Source organism: Miscanthus floridulus, chromosome 7, assembly GCF_019320115.1.
Source record: "Miscanthus floridulus cultivar M001 chromosome 7, ASM1932011v1, whole genome shotgun sequence".
Lineage (NCBI taxonomy): Eukaryota > Viridiplantae > Streptophyta > Magnoliopsida > Poales > Poaceae > Miscanthus > Miscanthus floridulus.
This window is the reverse complement of record NC_089586.1, coordinates 111,022,580-111,049,378: the sequence shown is the minus strand read 5'-3', so window position 1 is coordinate 111,049,378 and position 26,799 is coordinate 111,022,580. Positions and strand designations below refer to the sequence as shown.

General features: G+C 50.1%; 2 protein-coding genes and 1 pseudogene across 2 annotated transcripts; 1 reads left to right on the top strand and 2 right to left on the bottom strand.

The window, feature by feature from the left end:
* LOC136464263 (3-hydroxy-3-methylglutaryl-coenzyme A reductase 1-like) overlaps positions 1–12,803 on the top strand; it is a 58,861-nt pseudogene extending 46,058 nt beyond the window's left edge.
* A 1,091-nt stretch (positions 12,804–13,894) lies between these two features.
* Positions 13,895–14,870, bottom strand: LOC136466058 (uncharacterized). Its single transcript, XM_066464553.1, has 2 exons — positions 14,535–14,870; positions 13,895–14,455 (listed from the first exon to the last, which is right to left on the bottom strand). Exons 1-2 carry the CDS (start codon positions 14,868–14,870, stop codon positions 13,895–13,897), a joined length of 897 nt encoding a protein of 298 aa, XP_066320650.1.
* An 896-nt stretch (positions 14,871–15,766) lies between these two features.
* On the bottom strand, positions 15,767–17,123 carry LOC136464262 (protein ALP1-like). Its single transcript, XM_066463226.1, has 3 exons — positions 16,614–17,123; positions 16,295–16,520; positions 15,767–16,209 (listed from the first exon to the last, which is right to left on the bottom strand). Exons 1-3 carry the CDS (start codon positions 17,121–17,123, stop codon positions 15,767–15,769), a joined length of 1,179 nt encoding a protein of 392 aa, XP_066319323.1.
* Between the last annotated feature and the right edge of the window lie 9,676 nt (positions 17,124–26,799).

Sequence of the window (26,799 nt, the reverse complement as noted above, 5' to 3'; positions counted from 1 at the left end):
AAACCCCTAGTTCCCTGCTCCACCTTGTTAGGGCGGGACTGTTTTGAGACTATCCCCTGCTCCTGAGCCAAGGGGCTCACCCCCCTCATATCTGGGGGCACAGCGGTGGAGCCACTCCCCTCTCTCGACACCTCGGGCACAGCGGCGGATCCACCCATCCCCACCGGCTCTTGGGGCACGGCGATGGGTCCGCCCGCTCCCGCTAGCACCTCGAGAGCAGTGGCAGATCCGCCCATCCTCGCTGATTCCTAAGGCATGGCAGCGAGGCCACTCCCCTTCACTGGCACCTCGAGCGTGGTGGCAGATCCGCTCACCCCTGGTGGTTCTAAGGATGGGCCAATGGTCTGGCCCTCCTCCTTTGGCCTCACAGCCACACCTTCCCTTGTGTGGAATGGGAAGGGTCCCTGCATTGATGAGTGGGTACCTGTCAGCATGTCCTCGCTTCCTAGGTCACCCCACTCGATGTCTGTGACTACCTCATCATCTTCCTCATTGTTGTCGTCGTGGTCGTCATCACTATCTGTCTCCTCTCCTCGCTCCCATGCCTGCAGTTTCTACTTCTTTTTCCTCTCGACCTCCTTTGTCTTCTTCTGCCACTCAGCCGCAGTGCGATTCGCCACCACCACGAATGGGTCCTTCGGCAGTGGAGCCACATGGTCCATAAGAATGAGCCTCTTCAGCTGGTCCTGCTATCTCAATCTTAGCATCAAGGAGTCAGGAGCTCAATTAAAAAGGAGGCACGGGGAAAGAGAACTTATGAAGTCGATGTACCCTAGTTCCGACCACATTGGGGGGGTGCCTCGGCACCTAATACACAAAATCAAGAGCGACGTCGGCGTCATCCCGTGAAGGCTCCATCGCCTCCTTGATGCGCTAGGCCACTTCGGAGGGGGGAGCACTCCATCGGCAAGCGCCGTCCCATCGAGTGATGCTCTGGGCACCATCAGGTATAGGGGAAGTGCATGACTCATCAGCGGTGCCACCCTCCGCGTATGGTAGGCACCGATGATCCCTGACCCCTTCACGCCCCTCTCCTTCAGAATTTGGATGGCGGTGGGATTGTCCTATATTTTCTTCTTGTCTTTATCTAGGATCTCCACTTTCTCCATGATTCTAGGGCCCCTTTGATGAGGCATCAGGTGAATGCTAGCAACGGGGTGGCTATGTCATTCTTGATGTAGAACCAATGCGAATGCCACCCCTTGTTGGAGGTTGACAGACGCATCGACAGGTATTCATTGACCCAGTTGTTGTGGAGCTAAATGCCAGCACATCCTATTGGCATGCTCCGCTCCTGCCTCTTCTCCCGCTTCTTCAGGAGGGTGACGGTGAAGAAATGCCACCACAGGTCAAAGTGGGGAATGATCCCCAAGAACCCCTCGCATAGGGCGACGAATGCCACAATGTGTTGGATCCCATTAGGAGTGAGGTGCTGTAGCTCCACATTGTAGTAGTTCAGCCATCCCCGAAGGAACTTGTGGGTGGGGGTGGCAAATCCCTGCTCGTGAAAGTGAGCGAAGGACACGACATAGCCATCGGGCGGTGGCAACACGTCCTCATTGCCGGGCAGTCGCCACTCCTCGGCAGTGGTCCATGTGCAAAGAAGGCCGCGGTAAATAAGGCCCTCTAGGCGCTAGAGGGTAACATCAGATCTGCACCATGGCTCCATTAGACAATTGGGGTGGATGGATGCGAGCTTGATGGTGGCTGCGTTGCGGGTGCAGAAGGCTCAGGTGATTGGTGGCGGAGGTTGTAGATGCAAAGGCAAGGAGGCAATGTACAAAACCTTGGGGCGAACCCTTTGGTTTTATAGGGGCGATGGATGCGAGGAAGGCAACCGTCCACCTGGATCTTCGTGCTTGCCACGATTCACCACCACGTCACCATGCAGGATATGCGCCCCTAATCCCTATCCTTTCCCACCAAAGTCACGCCGGATGTTTTGCCTTCCTGTACAGACCAGGACTCTTTTCCTGCAGAAGGGATACAGGTCAAAAAGCGTTTCTCCGACCTACCTAGGCCTAGGAGTTCGAGGGCTGGCCCAATGCTTTCGATGGCATCCCAACGAAGGATGGGCCCGTGAGCGGCCAAAACTCAGGCGCACGAGCCTCAAGGGAATCTTGATCCACAATCAAGTCTCAACCGGGCTGATCCTGGATGAATCCACGCGAACAGGATACCAGGGTTCCCTTTAAACTATCTAGTTATCAAAACACCAAATCTCACAGCCATACCCGCGAAGGGTCCGAATTACCCCCTGAGCGATTCTATCCGAATCACCAAGGGGCTCGGGGGCTACACCCGACGGGTGCACTCACGCGCACCCTCTAGCGAATCGAAATACCCCCCCGGGCGATTCTATCCAAATCACCTGGGGGCTCGGGGGCTACGCTTGTCAGGTGCGCTCACGCGCACCCTATGGCAAGTCAAATCACCCCTCGGGCGATTCTAACTGAATCACCTAGGGGCTCGGGGGCTGCTGTTGGCGACCAAATACTGGGGTACCCAAAGAGGTGGATCTAATAACCATCAAACATTGATGCTTTTGAATAGACAAGAACGCAACTACACTTCTTGCTCATATGATCAAAGGTTGGCAGCGCCTCGCCCGGCCCCGGAGGGTTGGCTCTGCCTTACCGGACCCCTGAGGGCTGGACTTTGCCTCGCCCGATGTTTGGGGACAGACTACACATCACCTGATGGCTGATGGCTAGCTCCGCCTCGCCCGACGACCGAGGGTGGGCTCCGCCTCATCCGACGTTCGAGGGCTGGCTCCGCCTCGCCCGATGTCCTAGGGCTGGCTCCGCCTCGTCCAATGACTGCACCCTGCTCCTTCATAATGATGAGCACAGGGTAAGACAAGACACTTGAGTCAACCACAGTACCGAGGACCATACCCTACATGCCTATGGGAAAGTACCGTTAGGATATGACGGGATAGGCGCTTTAAGCCCTTCCAGGCATGACAGAGCCCGAACAGTGTCATAGGAGGCGACTTTTGTCTTATAGTGTTGTGGGTACCGCCATCAGTCCTCAGACGCGGATCCTGACATAAGCATACGACAACAACTATGACCCAGAAGGGAACTCACATCACCTATAGTAACCGACGTATAGTCACTACCCCGTCTGCTCCCCGTAGGGTCACGGCTCGGCACCCTGGCATGCCGCACCGTCTGTCAGAGTAGGATGGGACGTGACCACTTACTGAATGAAGCTAGAGCATGGCGATATTAGGATCAACGAACATGCTATCCCTAGCACCGTCTGCCATTCAGTAGGGCAGGTTCAAGGGAAAAGGAAGACCCGGCACCTTCGAAGGACCTTCTATACCTCTGGTTTTTCCTCTCTCTCCCATCTGTAATCCCTGCTCCCCCTTGGTCTATAAAAGGGAGGGCAAGGCACCCCACTAAGGGGACGGATCAATCCTACACACCACGCGCCACATAGCACACAACTGAGTAGCAACCAAGCTCTCAGTACTCGCTCGACTTTTCCATCAGAGACTTAGGACCTGTGCCTCTCTCGACCATTTGTACCCCCTACTACGAACCTTTCAGTGCTAATAACACGAGCAGCAGCAGCAAACTAGACATAGGGACATTCTGCCCGAACTAGTATAAACCTTGTGTCTTTTAGCGCACCATCCAGGCCTAACACGTAATAAATACAAATTTACTAGTTGGTGTTTATTCGAAACACCGACACTTTGCATGTCAACAAACTCAATATATCCATAGCGATCATATTAAACGGTGCCTTCATGATATATGGTTACTAGGTTGTCCATCAAGTTCAAACACATAAAGAAACACATGCCCTTTAGTCAAAATTAGACAATAGATAGTACCTAACAAGTATTTTCTAACTACAAACTAAGTAAATAAGATAATAACTATATACATAGATACATTATACTAACTAAATAGCTAGATCTTATTTAATTAACTAAATATGCAACTACCTATATAAGTAGCTATCTAACTATATCTATGTACCTATGTATCTATGTTTCTATCTATCTACATATCTATCTCACTAGATCACAAACTAAATCAACTACCTGAGTCATCACATTAACTAGTAAATAACAAATGCCAAAACTACTACACTACAATCAAAACTAAGTACGCACATTGCAAATTCATAATTTTTACCTGTCCGACGACGGAGTCATGGACGTCGATGGAGTCGCAGCGGATGCCGAGCATGTGTCAGGCCGGCGATGGCACGACCAGGCGCTGCAGGTGCCGGGGCTGGTGGGGGTGCGACCGACGATGGTGGTGGCGCGCGGTGGGCGTGGGATGCCCGACGCTCCGCACGGCGAGGCCGGCTCGGTGGGTGCGGGCAGCACGGCGAGCGTGGCCGAGGCCGTCGGTGGGGTGCGGGCGACACGGTCACGGCACCAGCGCGGCCAAGGTGGCCGCGGGCGTGGGCCGCACGTCGGCCGAGGCGATGGGACGGCTAGGGCGCAGGGACAGACGATGGCGCGGCGCGAAAGCGGTGGTGGCATGGCCCGGGTGAGGTGAGGACGCGGCAAGGGCGTAGGGCCATGGCGCGCGGTGCAGTCGCGGTGGCGGCGTGGCGTGGTCGGCCAGCCACGGGGCGGGCGTGGGTAGCCGGCGCGGGCTCGGGGTGCGGTGGCGGCGCGGCGTGGGCGTCCGGCGCTAGCGCGAGCGTCTGGCGCTAGCACGGGGCGCGGTAGTCCGACGCGGGCTCGGGTGGCCGGGGGTGGGAGAGGGCGCTGGCAGCGGTGATGGTGCGCTGCTCGGGCGAGGGAGGTGCAAGAGAGAGAGAGAGGGAGAGGAAGAGAGAAATGATTGGGGCCCATACGTAAGAAAGGCTCGGCCCTAGGAACCTGGCGCCGAGCTTGGCGCCAAGATCTACGGCGCCAAGCTCGGCATCAGGGTTACTGGCGCCGAGATGCCTGCCATGTCACCGCCACGTCTACTTCGAGCCCAAGATCTCAGCGCTAGCGATGCTGGCGCCGAGACGTGTAAGCTCGGCTCCAGCAACGATGGCGTCAAGCTAAGGGTCCAGATTTTGAAATCTTTCCTCCAGGGCCATATTTGTGAAATTTTTTCAAAAAGGGCTAAAAATTAAAAAATTCAGGTGCATTTGAGACTTGTTACAATATCATTTGTGGCCGTAGCGATTGGAAGACAACCTGTTTGGATAACGCGGTTGTTCCTATATGGCATTTGCTGATTTGGTACTTCCTTTACAAGACTAGCTGCTGTTATTCCCCTGTTAGTAGTATTGCATATCTCATCAAACTAATTTTCATTCCAGACTTCCAGTTAGACATGTATCATATGCATGCTTGTATGAGGGACACATTTCTTGGTCAGTTTTTTTTTTCAGAAAGAAATAGGAGACGATTAGTTTCTTCTTTAATTGTGCACACTTGTTTTGTATCTTTGTAATTTTATGTCTCAGTGATTGTTTTCTTAATAAAATCAATACAATTCATAGAAAATGCTATCTGCTTTATCTGTTAGAGGTGACATGTAATTTTTTTCATGTCCACATGTCTAGCAGATTTGGGAAGCTTTAGGGTATTCAGTGTGCACTAGCAGGTAGGAACCTTTACATGAGGTTCACTAGTAGTACTGGAGATGCTATGGGAATGAATATGGTGTCAAAAAGTGTTATGATCGGTAAGACGTATGAGCGCAGGAACCGTGTCTAGAGTCCAGAGTTGCTACGATACTGTTGGTTCGCGATCACCAAACGAGTTGCACGTCAGGGATCAGCCAAGTCGGTTAGCATGTCCTAGAATCTAGGACTATTATCTTTAGTTTGTTATTTGTTTAAGTCAGTTTGTTATTTGCGTAAGTGAGAGTCTAGTCGGTTGAGGATTGCTTGTATAAGTACTACACAATTATGATTGAATGGATCAGCTTGGGATTAAGATTAATATCTTCCCTGGGCACCCAGGCGCCTAATGTCCTTGTCGTGCTACTGCCCTAGCTCTGTTCGATCACGGCGCCTCCAACTCGACGCCGTGATTTAGGACCTCGCGCCGTAGCCTCTCCTCCCTACTACCTCCATAGCAAAGCACGTCATATCAATCTGGTATCAGCGTTCATGGCTATGTCGGGTTCTAGAGCACCGGCCATCCCTCCCACCACCACCGCCTCCGCCGCCACCACCCTGCCGCTCGTGCCATCCACATCTGCTGCCAACTCTGGGGCATTCCAACCACCGCCTGCCCCCCCAAGCCCTCCGTCTAGGACAGCCTCTCCGCGCTGACCCTCGCTGTGCAAGGCATGCAGTGTCAGCTGGGGGAGGTCTCTCTGCGATTAACGGCCGTCGAAGGCCACCCCGGTCCATCGGCGACACCACCCCTTCCACACTCCTAGCCTCTACTCCTTGGCATGCCGGGGTACGGCGGGATTCCGACGTCCGGCCCGGTGATCTCGGAGATTTTGCCTTCGCAGTCGCTCTCATCGGCCGAGTCAGTGCATCCATCATCCGGCGCGCCGACTGCTACTTCTGGCGTCGCTGTATCGCAGCCACCGGTGACGGGCCTGCCGATCCAATCTATCCTGTTCCCGCATTCGCCGTCGCCACTGCCGTCGATGTCGAACATCCTAAACGGCGCTGTCATGTCCTCTGCTACTGTGGTACATACACCACCGCACCGGCCACATCCGCATCCTGTTCATGAAGACCATGGGGAGAGCGCTGGAGTTCCCAAATTCCACAAGCTTACTTTTCCTACTTATGACGGCAAAGAAGACCCTCTTGGTTGGCTAAACCGCTATGAGGCGTTCTTCCGCGGCCAGCTCACCCGGGAGGCGGACAAAGTCTGGCTAGCTTCGTTTCACATGACCGGCGATGCTCAACAGTGGTACTACATCATGGAGAGAGACACTAGCCGACCATCATGGGACGCCTTCCGGCTTCTATGTCATCAGCGCTTCGGGCCGGCCTTGTCCACCAACCACCTGGCGGACCTCGCTCGCCTTCCCTTCACCACCAACGTCGACTCCTACATGTCGGCGTTCCAGGCGCGGTTAGCGCATGCCGGCCGCTTGGATCCAGTCCAACAAGCGCAGCTGTTCATAGGGGGGCTCCCTGAATACATCCGCGTTGACGTTGAGCTTCATGAGCCCCAGGATCTGCACCGCGCCATGCGCTTGGCCTAGGCCTATGAGCGCCGCAACACGCCATCAAAACTTGCTCTTCCAGCCCCGTCAAACAGACCGTCTCGCCACACGGGCCAGGGACAGTCAGCTTTGCCTCCTCCCAGTGGCGCATCGTCACAGGCTGCCTCGTCCTCACAACCTCCGGCGCGGGCCTTCAAGTTCCTTACCCCGGTGGAGACGTCCGAACGCCGCAAGCTAGGGTTGTGCTACAATTGTGATGAGCCGTACGTCCAGGGCCATAAGTGTGCGCGCCTCTTTTATTTGGAAGCTGCTGATTATATTGTTCAGGAACCTGAGACGGATGATGAAGAGGACCAGACCCAACCTGCGGGCCAAGAAACTCCCACGATCTCCCTGTCAGCTATCGCTGGGATCCGGATGGAAGACACCATGCAGGTGTGTGTTCAGATTGGGGACATCTAGTGTGTGGCCTTGCTGGACTCAGGATCGACTCACACGTTCATCAGTGGGGACATAGCTCGGCGCGTTGGCATACACTTTGAACCATGCACGGGTACCGGCGTCATCGTGGCCAATGGTGACTGCATTGCTTGTCACGGCCTTGCCCATGACGTGGGCATTCGGATTGCAGACGAGGTCTTCTCAGTTGATTGCTACACAATTCCTATGGATAAGTGGGACATGGTCCTTGGTGTCAACTTCTTGCGCACGCTGGGACCGATTCTATGGGACTTCGATGGCCTTTGTATGGCATTCACCAGAGGAGGCAAGCGAGTGTTTTTGCATGGCATCGGTTCTACTCGGTGGGATGTGCAGTCTACACGGCACCTCAATGCACTCCAGGGAGTCCCGGCCAGTACAGACACCCCTCTGTTGGACAAGATGCTCCTGTCCTTTGACGATCTCTTCACCACACCTGAAGGCTTACCCCCCGCTCGTGCATGTGATCACCGCATCCATCTTCTCCCAAACACGCCTCTGGTGGCTGTGTGCCCATATTGATATCCCCAGCTCTAGAAGGATGAGCTGGAGTCACAATGTGCCATGATGCTGTAGCAGGGCGTGATCCGTCCAAGTACATCAGCGTTCTCCGCTCTAGTACTCCTCGTCCATCAAGAAGCACGACGGCTCGTGGCGCTTTTGTGTTGATTACCGCGCTCTAAACAAGGTCACCGTCAAGGACAAGTTCCCTATTCTCGTGGTTGAGGAGCTGATTGATGAATTACAAGGGGCACGATTCTTTACAAAGCTGGATCTATGATCGGGCTATCATCAAGTCCGTATGCACGCAGCGGACATAGAGAAGACGGCATTCCGCACTCATGAAGGTCATTTCGAATTTTTGGTGATGCCTTTCGGACTCTCAAATGCACCGGCGACGCTTCAAAGCCTCATGAACACCGTGCTCCGGCCGTTCTTGCGTAAGTTCGTACTCGTATTTTTTGATGGCATCTTGATTTATAGCCCGTCTTGGTCGACACATTTGCAACATCTCAATGCTGTCCTCACTGCGCTACGTGAACATCAACTCCGGCTCAAGCGTTCCAAGTGCTCTTTTGCTACTACATCAGTACAGTACCTGGGGCATGTCATTTCATCGGCCGGGGTCGCTATGGATCAGGATAAGGTGGCGGCCATCACCAGCTAGCCACAGCCCGCCACGGTGCGCGGGCTGCGTGGGTTCCTCGGCCTCGCGGGCTACTACCGCCGCTTTATCAAGGATTACGGCACAGTGGCTGCTCCCCTGACCACGCTGCTCAAGAAAGAAGGGTTCCTCTGGACGTCAGCAGCCACTGAAGCATTTGATGCCCTCAGAAGGCGCTCTCGGCGGTGCCTGTGCTTCATCTCCCAGACTTCAATAAGACTTTCGTCGTCGATTGCGATGCATCCGGGACGGGTTTTGGTGCAGTTCTTCATCAAGGTGCCGGGGCCCTAGCATTTTTCAGCCGTCCTTTTGCAGCTAGGCACCTCAAATTAGCAGCTTACGAGCGGGAGCTTATTGGTCTCGTCCAAGCCGTCCGGCACTGGCGACCATATTTATTGGGACGGCAGTTTGTTGTGCGCACAGATCATTATGCCCTCAAATTCCTGCTTGATCAACACTCTCTACTGTGCCCCAACACCAATGGGTGAGCAAGTTGTTCGGATATGATTTTGTGGTGGAGTTTCAACCAGGCAGTCTCAATGTGGTCGCGGATGCATTATCGTGATGTACTGATGGTGACCTGCAGCTTCAACTCGTGTTCGAGCCAACTTTTTAGCTGTTCAAGGACCTTCGTCATGAGCTTCAAGTCAACGACGAGCTCCGCGCCCTCTGGGACTCCGTGGTAGCCGCACGCAGCGAGCCCTGGCACATCACTGGTGGCCTGATCAAGCGTGGCGCCCGTGTCTTCATTCCAATAGGGTCTGCACTCCTGCCCGAGGTCCTCCAGTTAGCCCACGGCGTGGGTCATGAAGGCTCAGAAAAGACCCCCCATCGTCTCCGCCGGGAGTTTGTGGTCGACCATGACCGCCGCCTTGTCAAAGAATTTGTCCGTTCTTGTTTCACTTGCCAGCGCAACAAAACGGAGCATCTGCACCCCGCCGGCCTCCTTCAACCTTTGGAAGTTCCCTCCCAGGTCTGGTCTGATATCTCCATGGATTTTGTGGAGGGCCTTCCCCGTGTTCATGGGAAGAGTGTCATCTTGACAGTGGTCGACCGGTTCTTGAAGCAGGCGCACTTCCTCCCTTTAAGTCACCCCTACACAGCAGCAATGGTGGCCAGGGCGTTCTTTGAAGGCATAGTCAGGCTGCATGGGTTTTCGGCCTCCATTGTGAGTGACCGTGACCCGGTTTTCACAGGCCACGTCTGGCGCGACCTGTTCAAGCTCGCCGGTGTCAAGTTGCGGATGAGTACTGCCTTCCACCCTCAAACCGACGGGCAGTCCGAGGTCGTCAACAGGACCATTGCAATGTACTTGAGGTGTCTCACTGGTGATCGCCCGAGGACTTGGTTGGAGTGGTTGCCGTGGGCTGAATATTGTTACAACACGAGTTACCACTCCACGCTCCGAACGACTCCATTCGAAGTAGTTTATGGCCGTGCCCCACCGGTACTTCTTCCCTACACGACTGGTACAGCACGGACTGACACCGTGGACAGGCTCCTGACCGACCGTGACACGTTCCTCGCAGAAGTTCGCGACCGGCTACTCCAGGCGCAGGAATACGCCAAGCGGCACTATGATGCCCGCCACCGGGCTCTGCAGTTCAAGGTCGACGATTGGGTTCTCCTGCGCCTTCTCAACCGACCAGCTCAGTCACTTCTGCCGGGTGTGCGTGGGAAGCTGAGTCCCCGCTATGCAGGTCCGTTTCAGATTGTGGAACGCGTGGGCGAGGTCGCCTATCGCCTGCGCCTGCTAGAAGGAGCCCGGATCCATGACGTTTTTCATGTCGGAGTCCTCAAGCCCTTCAAGGGCACCCCTCCTATGTCTACACCGGCGCTGCCCCCTCTCCATAATGGTCGTCTGCTTCATCGCCCAGAACGTGCTCTGCGTTCTCAGCTTCGCCGCGGCGTCTGGCACGTGTTGATCACGTGGGACTCCTTACCTCAAGACGACGCCACGTGGGAGCCTGTGGACGAGTTCCGTGCTCGTTTCCCCTCGTTCCAGCTCGAGGACGAGCTGTTTCCCAAGAAGGGGAGAGATGTTATGATCGGTAAGACGTACGAGTGCAGGAACCGTGTCTAGAGTCCGGAGTTGCTACGATACTGCTGGTTCGCGATCACCAAACGAGCTGCACGTCAGGGATCAGCCAAGTCGGTTAGCATGTCCTAGAATCTAGGACTATTATCTTTAGTTTGTTATTTGTTTAAGTCAGTTTGTTATTTGCGTAAGTCAGAGTCTAGTCGGTTGAGGATTCCTTGTATAAGTACTACACAATTACGATTGAATGGATCAGCCTGGGATTAAGATTAATATCTTCCCTGGGCGCCCAGGCGCCTAATGTCCTTGTCGTGCTACTGCCCTAGCTCTGTTCGATCACGGCGCCTCCAACTCGACGCCGTGATTCAGGACCTCGCGCCGTAGCCTCGCCTCCCTACTACCTCCGTAGCAAAGCACGCCGTATCAAAAGGTGTTGAGAATGTCTTGGGCTACCTGCAAACTGATTTCCCCGGCATGGATATCATCAGCCTATCTGGTTTGGTTCTTCCCTTCTGTTCTGTTATAGCAAAGAATTGCTAGTTTTGCACTCTTTCAATAAAACTTGCATGTTATTTAATCAGACAACTGTTCGAGAAAAAAATTATCAGACAACTAAACACAGTGTAAGTTTGAACTCTTTACTTGCTAGTAATTTTACACATGAATTGCGGAAGGAACTGTTGACTGAGGCATTGAAAATGCATACTTTTTATTGGTTCTGTGCCAGTGTTACCCAAGGAAAGTGTGTGTACCAGATTGTTTGATAAGTTTTCATTTTGCTCTGCATACTCAAGAGCTCAATGTGTAGAATACAAGCTGCTCTTCTCACAATGCATGGTTTGCTACATTGCATCTGCCCCCGAGCAAACTTGTTCTGAGGCTGAGCATCTTCAGCTGCCATCGCCACTTTTTCTTACTCATCATTGCAACTGTAACCTGAGAAAAGTATGTCTCTGTATCAGATTATGCTGAATCTGGAATCTTCATGTTGCTATCTATATTGTTTTATCACTCTCAATCTCAAGCATAAATAGAAGCTGCTTTTCTTATAAAAACAGCAGTGAGTAGTGAGTTTACTGGCTGGTTTCAATTTGACACGGAACAAATTCTTTGTAATAATCATGATCTATTATTAGCATTATTGTTCGAAAAAGAAGCGACCATCAGCATTCCCCCCTCCCCAGTCATGGTATGCACGTTGACTTTTTTTTTAATGCCAGGTAACTATTGTTCAGACAAGAAGCCTGCAGCCGTAAACTGGATAGAAGGTCGTGGGAAATCTGTTGTTTGTAAGGCCATAATCAAAGGGGGAGTTGTGCAGAGTGTTCTTAAGACCACTGTGCAAAAACTTGTCGAGCTTAACATTGTAAAAAATCTCGCTGGGTCAGCTGTAGCCGGAGCTCTTGGAGGTTCCAATGCTCATGCAAGCAATATCGTAACTGCCCTGTTCATTGCTACGGGGCAGGATCCTGCCCAAAATGTTGAAAGCTCACAGTGCCTCACCATGATGGAGGCAGTGAATGATGGAGGTGATCTTCACATCTCTGTGACCATCCCTTCCATTGAGGTACTACGATTTTTGTGCTGTGTAAGGTTACAGGCTTATGGTTAGTACTATCAAGTTTTGTTGGAATTATAAAATCAATAGCCCCATTATCCTTCCAGATCATTTACTTATTCCTCGTGCTTTTATATCTGTGATTTGATTGAATGCAGTATTTTGTGACACTAATTTGTCTTCGTAATCTGTCCATTCTCAGGTAGGCACTATTGGGGGTGGCACTTGTCTTGCTTCACAGGCCGCATGTCTGAACCTGCTTGGTGTCAAGGGTCCGAATCGTGACTCAACTGGGAAAATGCTAAGCTTCTGGCTACCATCGTCGCTGGCAGTGTGCTCGCTGGCGAGCTGTCTCTCATGGCAGGCCTTGCTTCTGGCCAACTTGTGAAGAGCCACATGAAGTACAACCGATCAAGCAAAGATGTGGCAGGTGCTGCTTCCTGAGTATTTACAGAAGCTCGTCGGGTACTTCAAGGCAAGTGACATGTTTAGGTAGCGTTTGGTTGAGAGGCGAAATGGAATAGGATGGTTCTGACTCTATTTTCTGGAATATGATGGTTCCTATTTCTGTTTGGTTAGTAAAATGGGATGATCCCTGTTTTCTGTTTGGTTGGGAGGATAAAGTGAGACGGAGTGATCCTATTTCATATTTGGATGAAGAGATAGAGATAGGATATCTCCATATGATCAGGATATCTCCATATGATCACCTCCTTCATAATGTAGCTATACTTACCACCTTTTATATTGAGGACATACTGTTAATAAATAGAATGGCTTATCATTGCTATTGCATTCTGTAACTACTCTGTCTCACCATTGCATTGACTAATTCAAAATTAAATTATCTCTTAGCATCACGCACATGTATTGCCATATGAAATCAGCACAGATATATCTAAAAAAAGACATTGCCATCTAAAATCACCACAAATATATCTAAAAAGATAAATGCATATGTAACATTCAAGTGCACAGTTTGCCATAAAGGTCTTAACTCACATATATTAGCAAGTGCCAAGACTACAGGTCATGCCAAGTTCTTGGACACAACAGAAGTTCAAGGCTTATACATAACAATTCTAAGGCCCCGTTTAGTTGAAGCCAAAAACCAAAAATTTTTGCATAGTACTCGTCACATCAAATCTTGCGGCACATGCATGGAGTACTAAATGTAGACGAAAAAAAACTAATTGCACAGTTAGCCGAGAAATCGTGAGACGAATCTTTTAAGCCTAATTAGTCCATAATTGGACAATTTTTGCCAAATAAAAACAAAAGCGCTACAGTAGCCGAAAGCCAAAAATTTTTGGAACTAAACGGGGCCTAAGCCTTACAAATAGTATAAGTTTTAACCTACCACATAATATACAAACACATGATAGTAAATTCAAGGCTAGTCACAATATATAGTTCGAGCCTTGGAATTAGTTAACCACAGCTAATTGTCTCATGTGGTGCAAGCAAAAGAAGCATTGAATTCCCTATTTCACTGTCCTGAGAACCTTGCAAGCAAAAGAATCATTGAAGCCCCTATTTCATTGTCCTGGGAACCTCTCAAAGACAAACATAGCCACCCACATCAACTTGTGGTCAAAAGGACGGTTGTAGAATGCGCGTCCCATGTCTTTGTTGGCCACTAAATACTGGTAGTATAGATTTAACTGGGTGGCATCGAAACCTGGAAGGTTAATCAACATGTTGAATAGATCATCTGGTAAATCATTGGTGGGCTGTGGTGGAGGTGCAACACAGGCCTTCTCTATAGCTTCAGCAAGTCTGTCACCAACACGATTGATTACAACAATCAACCCATCCTCTTCATCCCCACCAATCCTAGCTTTCTTTGGCTTGCTTGCTGATGAGGTAGCCGCTTGATTAGAAGGAGAGGGAGTGGCCTCACTCTCACCATTTGCATTCAACTCACTCACAGTATTTGCATTCAGGTCTTCATTTTCAGTGTTAGCTTCTTCAGTACCTAATGCAGAATTTGAGTCCTTGGCAAACTTTCCTGTTGCCATACTATTTCCAAAGATTGTCCGCATTTCACCATAGTTTGGAAGACGCCTGTTCAAGAATTCAGCATCAGCCTTGTGATCCTACAATGGATAAATGGAAGTTTAGTTAGAAACAAACAATTAAAACTTAACATGCTGGTTAAGTTTTTTGCAATTATACCTTAACATAGTCATTGTAGTGCTCCTCATCAAGAGTGATAATGAAGTTGTCCTCACCCCAACCAGTAGCACTCACTTTCCTAAGCTTGGTCATCTTTGCAAACTTCCTTTGTTGTGTCTTCAAATGATTTTTAACTTGCTCTCCAGTCTTCATGGTCCTAAACTTTTCATTGATAGCTTTAGCACAAGTGTTCAAATGGACTTTCTTAAAGCCAGAACATGTCTTTGTGCCACTAGCCACCAGATTGGCTAGGTGAGTCAGCATAAAAGCGATCTCTGGTGCTGTCCATACATCATGTCCATTTGTTCCCCCAACTTCCTCGTTCAGGTCTGCCATGACCTCTCATATACAAAACCAGGAAACACAAATGCCACTTGAGAAGTTATTTATTAATTGTTTCTGGCTAAGAAAAAAACCAGGAAGAAGCTATCATATACAAAACCAGGAAACACAAATGCCACAAAAATTGTGGCTAAGAAAAAGCTTATTTTCATGGACAAATACCTGCCAGATTCAAACTACCATTAATATCTCACACTGTCATGCAACATGTGTTCCAACCAATGCTTTAAGAAAAAACAAAGGGTAATTTAAAAAGGCACAACCCAACAAAAGCTCAACTTCACAATGGGGCAAGCCGAAAGTAATTTTGCATTACCAAATATGTTTGCATGGATATGTGCTATGCATAAAGCAAGGGGCTCAGATAAGCATAGCATACAGCCGCCAAACCTACAGCTTGGCTCTACACGGAGTAGGCAAATGCCTCACTTCCTTCAAATTCCTAAGAAACCACACAAAACTCTTCCAAAAACTAGCAAGGTCAAGAAACAGTATATAAGCTGAAAGTGATATCGGTAATTCAAATACTTGCAAAGGAAACGATATTGCTAATTCACACAGACAAGCACACAAAGCAGTGCTTATTAGCCTGCAGAAATATATTGAACCTGTCACTATATCGTGTAATTGTGCACCTTGTAAGGAAGAAAATAGAGCCATAAACAATTAATAAATAACTTCTCAAGTTGCATGTTTCAACATAAATTACTTCTCAAGTTGCATGTTTCAACCAATAAATTTTAGCAAGGCATATGTCATACAAATTCCAGCAAGCCGTACATACATTTCAGCAAGCCATATGTCCATACAAATTAAATTCAGCACGGCTGATCCACAATTGTTTGTCTAAATACATAAAAATACATAGAGATACATAGAGATACTATATATTAATTTGCATAATGGTTTTGATGGTCTACCCACATTTGATCCGCAATTGTTTGTCTAAATTGAACGGTTGCAGCATGCTCACTTGCTTGTCCAGTATACGATGTAGCATGGGTTTGCATTGGCCAATTCGAATCTTGAATGATGTACTCATCAATCCCATCTGCTATGACAAAATTATGGACTATGCAGCAAGCTACAACAATATCTACTTGAGTTTGGAAAGGGAAGAATGGAGTTGCATCATCAAGAATTTTGAATCTCCTCTTAAGTGAACCAAATGCACGCTCTACAGTCACACGAAGAGACGAGTGCCTAAGGTTGAATAACTCCTCATTTTGGACCGGATTATTCCCCCACTCATTCAAATGGTACCTAACTCCACGGAAAGGAGGCAAGAATCCCGGTTTGGCTCCATAACCGACATCAACAAGATAGAATTTGCCTAGCATATTGTAGAAAAGGATATCTCACATTTCAAGTTATCAAAAATTGGCATAACGAAATTAAGTTAGTGATTTTTTTGTTACCTTGTGGAACACGAAGGCCATTAGGGCGTTCTAAAGCATCTCGCAAAACTAAAGCATCATGTGTTGTGCCTTCCCAACCAGCCAAGACATAAGTAAAACGTAGATCGAAATCTACGGCTGCCATTACATTTTGAGTTGCAAAGGACTTTCTACCACGAAACGAATGCTCCAAATCTTTAGGAATAGATGCTCTTACGTGTGTACCATCAATAGCTCCAATACATTCCTAGTTTATGTTCATCAAAGTAAAAATTAATTAGGGGCCAACACAAGGTTACATAATTTAAATGTGAAACAAAGGTAGGGATAAACCTCACACCTTTAAATAAGGATCCCACCGATAGTTTCCGACAATTTTGGATGGAGTTTGCAATGATGGGGGCCTAATAAATTCTGTTTGTAGCTCTCCAATGACATGAAGGACATTGTTGAAATAGCGGCTTACTGTTTCTCCTGACCTTTTATAATTAGTGCCAACAAACCTATTTCTAAGGTTGTGCCCTACTGTATTTAGAAACATAGCCACCTGTTGCTCAACACACATATGAGTGGTATCTTGAAGCAACCCTCGATCTCTAAAAAGGTTACAAAATCGATACAAACATGCTCTATTAAGTCTAAGCATGTTTACACAAGTTGTATCATCCTTCCAAATGCAAGTGTCTAGGTATTCTTGTCTAATTCTATCCCTTTTCTCAATTGGCGCATAAGTAATACCAACTCTACTGGCACGTCTTTTTCTTTTTCTAGACTGAATAACCGTGGCCACCATGAACAAGAACATATATGCAGCAGCTGAACAAATTAGAACCTTGGTTCTCTGATCCATCTATAATGCAATAATCAAAGAAAGAAAAACAATATTGTCATGTCATGCTCATTGCTCAAACACAGATCAGAAACATAAGGCAACTTAACATCTGGGAACACCAGAGTCAATACCAATGAGCCATTGCCACTATGGCAGACTAGCAGATGTGTTGCCATTCAGTACATAAAAGTGGTAAATAGTTAATAATCTGTGGGCATAGCGCATACTACATTAACCTGGAGTCTGATAACTGATAGGGAGTGTTTTGTTTGTCACTAATAAATTTGCTGGTACTTGTCGTTATATTTTTTTTCTTTTCAATGTCATACTGAATATGATGAGTAACATATACTTGTAATCAAAACTTTTTCTTTGGATGTTACCAGAACTATATACCAAATAGAAAAATTGCAAATATTTCTTAAGCATCCACAGGATGCTAGGAGCACAAATGGATGAATAGCCTGAATCCATAAACAAATGTTGGACTGAACATCATCATACAAAGGGTACATCCTTGCATGGCGATAGTACAAATCCAGGCAAACTGAATTCAGCGGCTCAGCGCAAATAGATACATGTACTCAGGGGCATGCAACAACACTCATCTACTTACTAGCGCTACAGCGTAGGGAAAAAATTCCCATTGGACTTTGCTGATTTTTTACCATATGCAGAAGCAAACATGTCTCAAGCATAAATCACATCATACTTGTTGAACTACTGGAGGCAACAACAAAAATCTGCTAATGGAGATCACAAATCTCGGGCAAATCCATTGTGTTAGGGTTTGTATACCTTGGGCAAATCACAAATCTGCTAATGGAGATGGAGGACGAAGCTGCCGGACGTGTGCCGCACCGCCGCCGTCGACCACAGGCCGCGTCGCCGCTGCCGACCACAGCCCATGCCGCCGCTACGAGGGCCCGTGCTGCGCCGCCACCATGGGGGCCGGTGCCACGCCGCCGACGCACCGCCTGGTGCCACGCCGCCACCAAACGCTGTGGCCCCGTGTCCCGCACCGGTGAAGGATGCGTCGCCGCCGAGCTCTCGCCCGCTCGTGCCTTTTTTCCAAGAAAGAACTGAGTGAGGCTGTCGGTGAGAGGTGAGAAGAAACAAGAAGAAAGCAGGGACCGCCCCGTCTGTGTAAAAAAGTGGGATGGGAGTCAAGGAATCTGAGAGCAATATGCTTAGGTGGGATGTCCCTGTCCTTGGGCGAACTCCCATCCAAACAGCCCAAATCCCAGGTCCATCCCATCCCGCCCCTACAAATCCCTCCAACCAAACACATAATTAGACAGCAATGGCCCAAGTGAGATCATCGCCAAACAAATGGGATAAATAGAAACCGATTGTACAGAGTGATAAGCGAGTAGGTCCTAACAGCAAGCGCAACTTGTTTGACTGTTCTGTATGTTAGAATGAACTACTGCTCCCTTGTGTGAACACACAGCAAGGAAAAGCAACGCCGAAAGGGCCCCCTGCTGTGGTACTATAGCCGCTGTTAGAGGTAGGCACCGAATGGCTCACATGTCGAACTGTAGCCACATGCAGGGACAGGCGTAAAAGTCAGTCCTGCTGTGTTATCTAGTTATTGTTGCAGCATGTGCGCTGTAGTAGGACTAGATAGATAGAGTTCAGATTTGCCATCTTCTATACAGGGCTTCGGCCAATGCTGGTGTCTTGTACTGTGTGTATGCTCTGTTCTCCCTCTTCTTCAACCTCTAGACATAGTGTGTGGGGACGGACAACGCTTGTTCGTGGTCGGCTTAGCTAGTGGGTGCTCGGCAACACTAGCGGGTGCTCGGCAAGACTGGTGAGTGGTTCAAACACCTGAGCCAGTGATCCTGTGGGTTAACAAGTGGTATCGAAGCCGTACAAGCGCCGTCGCCAGACTAACCGCTGGCGATAATGAATGGTTCAGAGAGGGGCGATAGCAGTGGCACTGCTGTGGCTGCCCAGCCACGACCGGATGTCATTGTTCGCATGGTGCGGGAGGACAGCGGCACCAGTTGGCCGACGTTGACTCACACCAACTATGGAGAGTGGTCGGTAACCATGAAGGTCAAGCTCAGAGCCCGATGGCTCTGGAACGCTGTTGATAAGGGCACCGACAATGAGGAAGATGACATGCCTGCATTGGAGGCTATCCTCGCTGCTGTATCAACGGAGTACAAGGAGCCATTGGGGGCAAAGAGCTCGACTAAGGAGGCGTGGGAGGCTATTGCGGCGATGCACGTCAGTTCCGACCGCCCAAAGAAGGCGACGACCTAGCTTATGAAGTAGGAGTACGCCAACCTCAAGTTCAAGGATGGTGAAACGGTGGAGGACTTCTCCCTGCGCCTACAGACGCTCATCAGCAAGCTAAAGAGCCATGGCATCACCATCGACAAAGAGGAGGTGGTCTCCAAGTACCTCCACTCCGTGCTGGCTGAAAGGTCCTAATGGCTAGAGGGGGGTGAATAGCCTATTAAAAATTTCTACAACAACACTTAACAAACCAGTTAGACAATTATAAGGCGAAGCAAGTGTTGCGCTAGCCTACTAAAATAGCAAGCCACCTACCACAATTCTAGCTTATATAGTTTCTATCCACACAATAGCTATGACACTACACTAAGTTAGTGTGCTCTCAAAAGCTAACTAAAGAGCCACACTAACCAAACTAACAAGCTCTCACAACTAGCTACACTAAAGAGCTTGATAACTAGTTTGTGGTAATGTAATGAGTGAGCAAGAAGGTTATACTGCTGTGTCGAGGAAGGAGCCAATCAATCACAAGAATGAATAACAATGAAGACCAATCACCTTGGAATCAAATGATGAACACAATGATTTTTTATCGAGGTTCACTTGCTTGCCGGCAAGCTAGTCCTTGTTGTGGCGATTCACTCACTTGGAGGTTCTCGAGCCAATTGGCATCACATGCCAAACCCACAATAGGGTGCCACACAACCAACACAAGATGAGGATCACACAAGCCACGAGCAATCCACTAGAGTACCTTTTGGCTCTCCACCAAAGAAAGGTCAAGAACCACTCACAATCACCACGATTGGAGTCAGAGACAATCACCACTCTTCGCTCGATGATCCTCGCTGCTCCAAGCCATCTAGGTGGCGGCAACCACCAAGAGTAACAAGCGAATCCCACAACGAAACACGAACACCAAGTGCCTCTAGATGCAAATACTCAAGCAATGCACTTGGATTCTCTCCCAATCTCACAAAGATGATGAATCAATGATGGAGATGAGTAGGAGGGCTTTGGCTAAGCTCACAAGGTTGCTATGTCAATGTAAATGGCCAAGATGGTGAGCTTGAGCTGGCCATGGGGCTTAAATAGAAGCCCCCATGAAATAGAGTTGTTGTACCCCTTCACTGGGAACAACATAGGGTGATCGGACGCTCCAGTCATATCGACCGGACGCTGGACCTCAGCGTCTGGTCACGCGATGCGTGCCACGTGTCCCATCTCTTCAAATGTTGATCGCCCGATCTCAACGGTCAAGTGACGACCAAACGCTGCGGCTCAAAGTGACCGAACGCTGAACCCCAGCGTCCGGTCATTTCTAGTAAGCATCCAGAGATGACTTTTCACGACCGGGCGCGTCCGGTCATGCTCGACCGGACACACCCAGCGTCTGGTCAGTCGGCGACTCCTCTATGCATGACCATGTCTGTGTGACCGGACATAGCCAGCCAGCATCCGGTCGTTTCAGCGCCAGCGTCCAGTTGATGACCGATGCTGCGCTTCTTCAGCTGCTACTGACCGGACGCGCTGGTCCTACAGAGACCAGCGTCCGGTCACTTATAGTGACCTCCGTCTTTTCTGTCTAGGGCACCGGTGAAGTTCCTAACCCTTGCTCAAATGTGCCAACCACCAAGTGTATCACCTTGTGCACATGTGTTAGCATATTTTCACAAACATTTTCAAGGGTGTTAGCACTCCACTAGATCCTAAATGCATATGCAATGAGTTAGAGCATCTAGTGGCACTTTGATAACCACATTTTGATACAAGTTTCACCCCTCTTAATAGTATGGCTATCAAACCTAAATGTGATCACACTCTCTAAGTGTTTTGATCACCAAAACAAAATAGCCGCTACTATTTATATCTTTGCCTTGAGCCTTTTATTTTTCTCCTTCTTCTTTTCAAGTCCAAGCACTTGATCATCACCATGACATCACCATCATCATGTCATGATCTTTATTTGCTTCACCACTTGGAATGTGCTACCTATCTCATGATCACTTGATAAACTAGGTTAGCACTTAGGGTTTCATCAATTCACCAAAACCAAACTAGAGCTTTCACTGGCAAAGTACATCTAGACCGCTCTCTCCATAGAGACAATGTTGGACTTGTCCACCCTCACCATTGAGGATGTGACAGGGTGTCTGCAGGTGGTGGATGAGTGCCTAGAGCAGGCGACAGCAATGAAGGACAACGACAAACTACTGCTGATAGAGGAGGAGTGGGCTGCTCGGAGGAACTCCGGGAAGACAGCCTCCTCCAGCCGTGGTGGCGATGGCAAGCGCTGTGGCAAGGCTTCTTTGGGGAAGGAGAAGCAGGTCGACCCCAATGCCTATCGGCGCTGCGGGAAGATGGGCCATTGGGCACGGGAGTGCCAAAATCGCAAGCAGGAGAAGAAGGCTCAGGCTCATCTGGCGCAAGCTGATGAGGAGGATGAGGCCACTATCCTAATGGCGACGTTCTATGCACTGCACGACGTCGAGGCTAAGGAGAGGGAAGAGGCGACGATGGTGGAAGGACCTGGGAGGGCCCTAAAGACTGTCAACCTCGATGAACCACATGCCCAAGTCCACCTCGGACATGTGGGCACCGACCAGATGCAACGGTGGTATCTGGACTCTAGTGCCAACAACCACATGATGGGCTCCAAGGCATCCTTCTCTAAACTCGACGACGATATTACCGGTACGGTGAAGTTTGGTGATGGCTCACGGGTGGCAATCCAAGGGTGTGTCACCATCATCTTTAGGTGCCAGAACGAGGAGCACCACGCGCTAACAGATGTATATTACATCCCGCAGCTACATTCCAGCATCATCAGCATTGGTCAGCTGGATGAGCGCGGTAGCGAGGTACTGATTAAGGACGAAGCCCTTAGGATCAGGGACCAGGAGCAGTGACTTCTTGCCAAGGTGAAGAGGTCCCTGAACTAGTTGAACCTACTCGACCTGAAGGTAGAGCAGCCGGTGTGCCTGGCAGCAAGGCACTCCGAGGAACCGTGGATGTGGCATGCCCATTTTGGACATCTCAGCTTTGACGCGCTTGGTCCGAGGGCTACCCCACATCAAGCAAGGAGGCGAGCTATGTGACAGCTACCTGGCCGGGAAGCAAAGGAGGCTACCATTCCCAAAGGCGGCCAAGTATCACGCGAAGGACGCTCTCGAGCTCGTCCACGACGATCTCTGTGGGCCGATCACGCTTGCTACAAACGGTGGTCGACGGTACTTCCTCCTGCTCATGGATGATTGCAGTCGCTACATGTGGCTGCAACTCCTGACGAGCAAGAACGAAGCGGTGGTGGCGATCAAGAAGTTCAAGATGCGTGTGGAGGCCGAGAGCGGCAAGAAACTCCACATGTTGAGGACTGATCGCGGCGACGAATTCACTTCGGTGGAGTTTGTTGTGTACTGCGCGGATCAGGGTGTGGTGCGACACCATACCGTGCCATACTCACCACAATAGAATCACGTGGTGGAGAGGCAGAACCAGACAGTGGTCGGTATGGCCCGATCCATGATGAAGGCCAAAGGCATGCCGATAAGGTTCTAGGGAGAGGCGGTGACCACGACGGTGTTCATACTCAACCGCGCTCCGACCAAAGCCCTGACGGGTGAGACGCCGTTCGAAGCTTGGTATGGGTGCAAGCCGAGCGTGTCCTTCCTCCGGACATTCGGCTACATCAGCCACGTCAGGAAGACGAAGCCAAACCTCACCAAGCTGGAGGATAGGAGCACATCCATGGTGTTCCTAGGCTATGCGGAGGGTACCAAGGCATACCGACTGTATGACCCACGCGGAGACAAGGTGCTTGTCTCGCACGATGTCATTTCGACAAGAAGGCAGCTTAGGACTGGAGCAGTCCGAGCATGGGGGAAGCTGGCGGTTTCACCAGCACCTTTGTTGTCAAGCACTTGGTCATCCACGGTGGTGGAGACGCTGGGGAAGAGGTGCAGAGCACTCCGGGAGGAGTGCCGAGCACTCTAGCGGTAGAGCTGAGCATTCCTGGGGTAGTGCCGAGCACTTCAGGAGGAATGTCGAGCACTCAGGGAGGAGTGCTGAGCACTCCTAGAGGGATGCCAAGCACGCCAGGAGTGACGCCAGGAGGTTCTTCAGTGGTGGCAACCACTCCAGGACAGGTGTCGAGCACTCCCATGGCGAAGCCAAGAGGTCTTGCAGTGGTGCCGACCACTCCAAGACTGAGGCTGCGCACTCCTACAGTGCCGCCGACCACTACAGGAGTAGTGACGAGCTGTCTAGAAGTAATGCTGAGCACTGCAACCAGGGTGTCGAGCACTCCAAGTGCTGTGCCGAGCACTTCAGCGGAACAGGGAACTCCATCGACGCTGATCGAGTTCGCCTCACCTCCAAGTGACATCACTGAGTTCGTGGATGCCTTTCACGAAGGTGAGGAGGTGCGGTTCCGCAGGCTGGACGACATCATCGATGGCATAGGACCATCAGGACTAGTTGGTCGGCTGCTCAATGACGCAAAGCTACTGCTCATCAGTGCAGAGGAACCACCCACGTTCACGCTGGCCGAGCGGGATGGAAACTAGCGACGAGCGATGCTAGAGGAGATGAAGGCGATCGAGGCAAACAAGACAAGGTAGCTCATTGATCCACCTCTAGGATGTCGTCTGATCAGCCTGAAGTGGGTGTATAAGGTCAAGCGGGATGAGCTCAGCGCCATTGTCAAGCACAAGGCGTGTCTCGTCGCTCGAGGCTTTGTTCAGTGCAAGGGCATAGACTTCGAGGAGGTCTTTGCACCAGTTGCGTGCATGGAGTCGATCCATTTGCTACCAGCCTTGGCAGCTGCAAATGACTGGCGCGTCCATCACTTGGATGTTAAATCGGCCTTCCTTAACGGCAAGCTAGCAGAGACGGTCTTCGTCAGGCAACCTCTAGGTTTCGCCATCAAGGGAGAGGAGCACAGGGTGCTCTGACTACGCAAGGCGCTCTACGGGCTACGACAGGCCCCACGAGCATGAAACGCCAAGCTTGACGCCACACTGGGCGAGCTTGGGTTTCAACGGCGCGCAACCGAGCACGCGCTCTACACGCGGCGACAGGGGAAGGAGGAGCTCATCGTCGGTGTGTATGTGGATGACTTAATCGTCATCGACGCGCGCACGGAGGACATCAATGGCTTCAAGCGCGAGATGGCGGCTCGTTTTCGAATGAGCGATCTCGGCGTACTCTCCTACTACCTCAGCATCGAGGTGAGACAGGGGAAGGAGGAACTCACACTTGGTCAGAGCGCGTATGCCTCCAAGCTATTGGAACGGAGTGGCATGGCAGAGTGCAAGCCATGCGTGACTCCGATGGAGGAGCGGTTGAAGCTGACGAAGACCAGCACCGCGGCGAAGGTGGATGCAAACTCTACCGGAGCATCGTCGATGGTCTGCGCTACCTAGTCCACATGAGGCCGGACATTGCGTTCGCCGTGGGCTACGTCAGTCGCTTCATGGAGGATCCCAGAGAGGATCACTAGGCTGCAGTGAAGCGGCTACTGCACTATGTCAAGGGGATGGTGGATCAAGGGATCATTTTTCCCAAGACCGGCGGGAGTAGGCTGTAACTCACTATGTTCAGCGATGCAGACATGACGGGGCACATTGACGGACTACGGAGCACCTCTGGCGTGCTCATCTTCCTCAGGTCAGACCCAATTTCATGGCTGTCGCTGAAACAGAAGGTGGTGACGCTATCTACGTGCGAGGCAGAGTATATAGCGGCGGCCACAGCATCGTGCCAAGTTGTGTGGCTGCACTGGCTGCTGGGCGAGCTGACCGGCGTGGAAGCTCACCCACCGGCACTGATGGTGGACAACCAGCCCACCATCGCCCTCGTGAAGAATCCGGTTCTGCACGACCGGAGCAAACACATCAGCGTGAAGTTCCACTTTCTCAGGGACTGTGTCGATGGAGGGCAGATCGTCATCGAGTTCGTCGAAACTGGTCGGCAACTCGCGGACATCCTCACCAAGTCGCTCGGACTTCTTCGACTCACGGAGCTGAAGAAGATAATCGGCATGGCGGGGGTACAAAGGATAGCAGTAGGTTTAGGGAAAGAATTGTTAGAATGAACTACTGCTACTTGTTTGAACACACAACAAGGGAAGACGACGCCGAAAAGGCCCCCTGCTGTGGTACTGATGCCGCTGTCAGAGACAGGCGCTGAACGGCTCACCTATCGGACTGTAGCCATATGCAAGGACAGACGTAGAAGTCAGTCCTACTGTATTATCTAGTTACTGTTGCAACATGTGCGTTGTAGTAGGACTAGATAGATAGAGTTTAGATTTGCCATCTCCCATACAGGGATTCAGCCAATGCTGATGTCTTGTACTGTGTGTATGCCCTGTTCTCCCTCTTCTTTAATCTTTAGCCATAGTGTGTGGGGACGGACAACGCTTGTTTATGATCGGCTTACCTAGTGGGTGCTCAGCAACACTAGACTGATGAGTGGTTTACTCACGCCGATGATCTGTGGGCTAACACTGTGGATGTTATGTTAGCGATCGTACAGCACCTAACAGATTATGCAGCTTCATTCTGACTGTTACTTTTGTTTATGTGCGAGTCTTCGTATATTAATGTTTGTTTGTAACCGTTCAAACATCTCTTTGCTTTGGATAGCAGCAGATCAGATTAAATATGTGTTCCTTTTGTGCAGTATAGTAATTTGCCTATTATTATGTTTATATCGTGAAGTGCTTGAGAATCGGTGTGCATTCTCTGCACGATATCTTCATTTTTGGCTCCATCCCTGACTTTCAAGCTTCCAGTTCCAGACGCTGTTTTCCTGAAATGAGATGTTAACTGGAGTTCAAGGTTCAGAACAGAAGTGACTCCTGTTGCCACTTGCCAGGCGCTTGCTTTCCGAGACAAGCCGAACATGCCCCCGTTACTTCAGCACACGGACTTCAATAGGAAAACGTGGTCTTGTTCATTCTGCTCGCAGAATTCAAAAGAAATCTTATCAGCATTTCGATGCTTCCTGTCTCCGTCAACGAATATATTCCCCACTTGTCAGTCGGCTTGTTCGCTGATTGGTTTTTGGGTTGGTTTGAGCTGGCTGGTGCTGGTTTACTGTGAGAGAAAAATATTGTTGGCTAGCTGGTTTTGGCTGGCTGAAACCAACAAGCGAATACTGTTGGCTGTCTGTGTTCCATATCAAGCAGCACAATGAACAAGTTGAGCGATCCTTCTGTGTTTTTTTTAAACTTTTAAAGGAGAAGAACGATAAAAGTGACCAGCAGGAGTGCGCGTAACTTCAAAATGCACCGAAAGGCAGAAGGCTCAGTCAGATCTATCCGCTAGCGAGAATTGTCATGCCGTTCTAGAAGCAAGTATGACGGCCCATGTTTCGCGACTCAAACGGCTTCTGTTTCTCTCCACTCGCAGCGAGCCGGACCAAGGGCCCAACAAAAAGC

Bases quoted from the DNA above. Each gene is read 5' to 3' on its own strand.
- LOC136466058 (XM_066464553.1), bottom strand. From the start codon at position 14,870: ATGGCAGACCTGAACGAGGAAGTTGGGGGAACAAATGGACATGATGTA. The intron at 14,456-14,534 runs GTATAATTGCAA...TATCCATTGTAG, and splicing joins ACTACAATGACTATGTTAAG to GATCACAAGGCTGATGCTGA.
- LOC136464262 (XM_066463226.1), bottom strand. From the start codon at position 17,123: ATGGATCAGAGAACCAAGGTTCTAATTTGTTCAGCTGCTGCATATATG. The intron at 16,521-16,613 runs GTGTGAGGTTTA...AACATAAACTAG, and splicing joins GGTGGGATCCTTATTTAAAG to GAATGTATTGGAGCTATTGA. The intron at 16,210-16,294 runs GTAACAAAAAAA...ACAATATGCTAG, and splicing joins TGGCCTTCGTGTTCCACAAG to GCAAATTCTATCTTGTTGAT.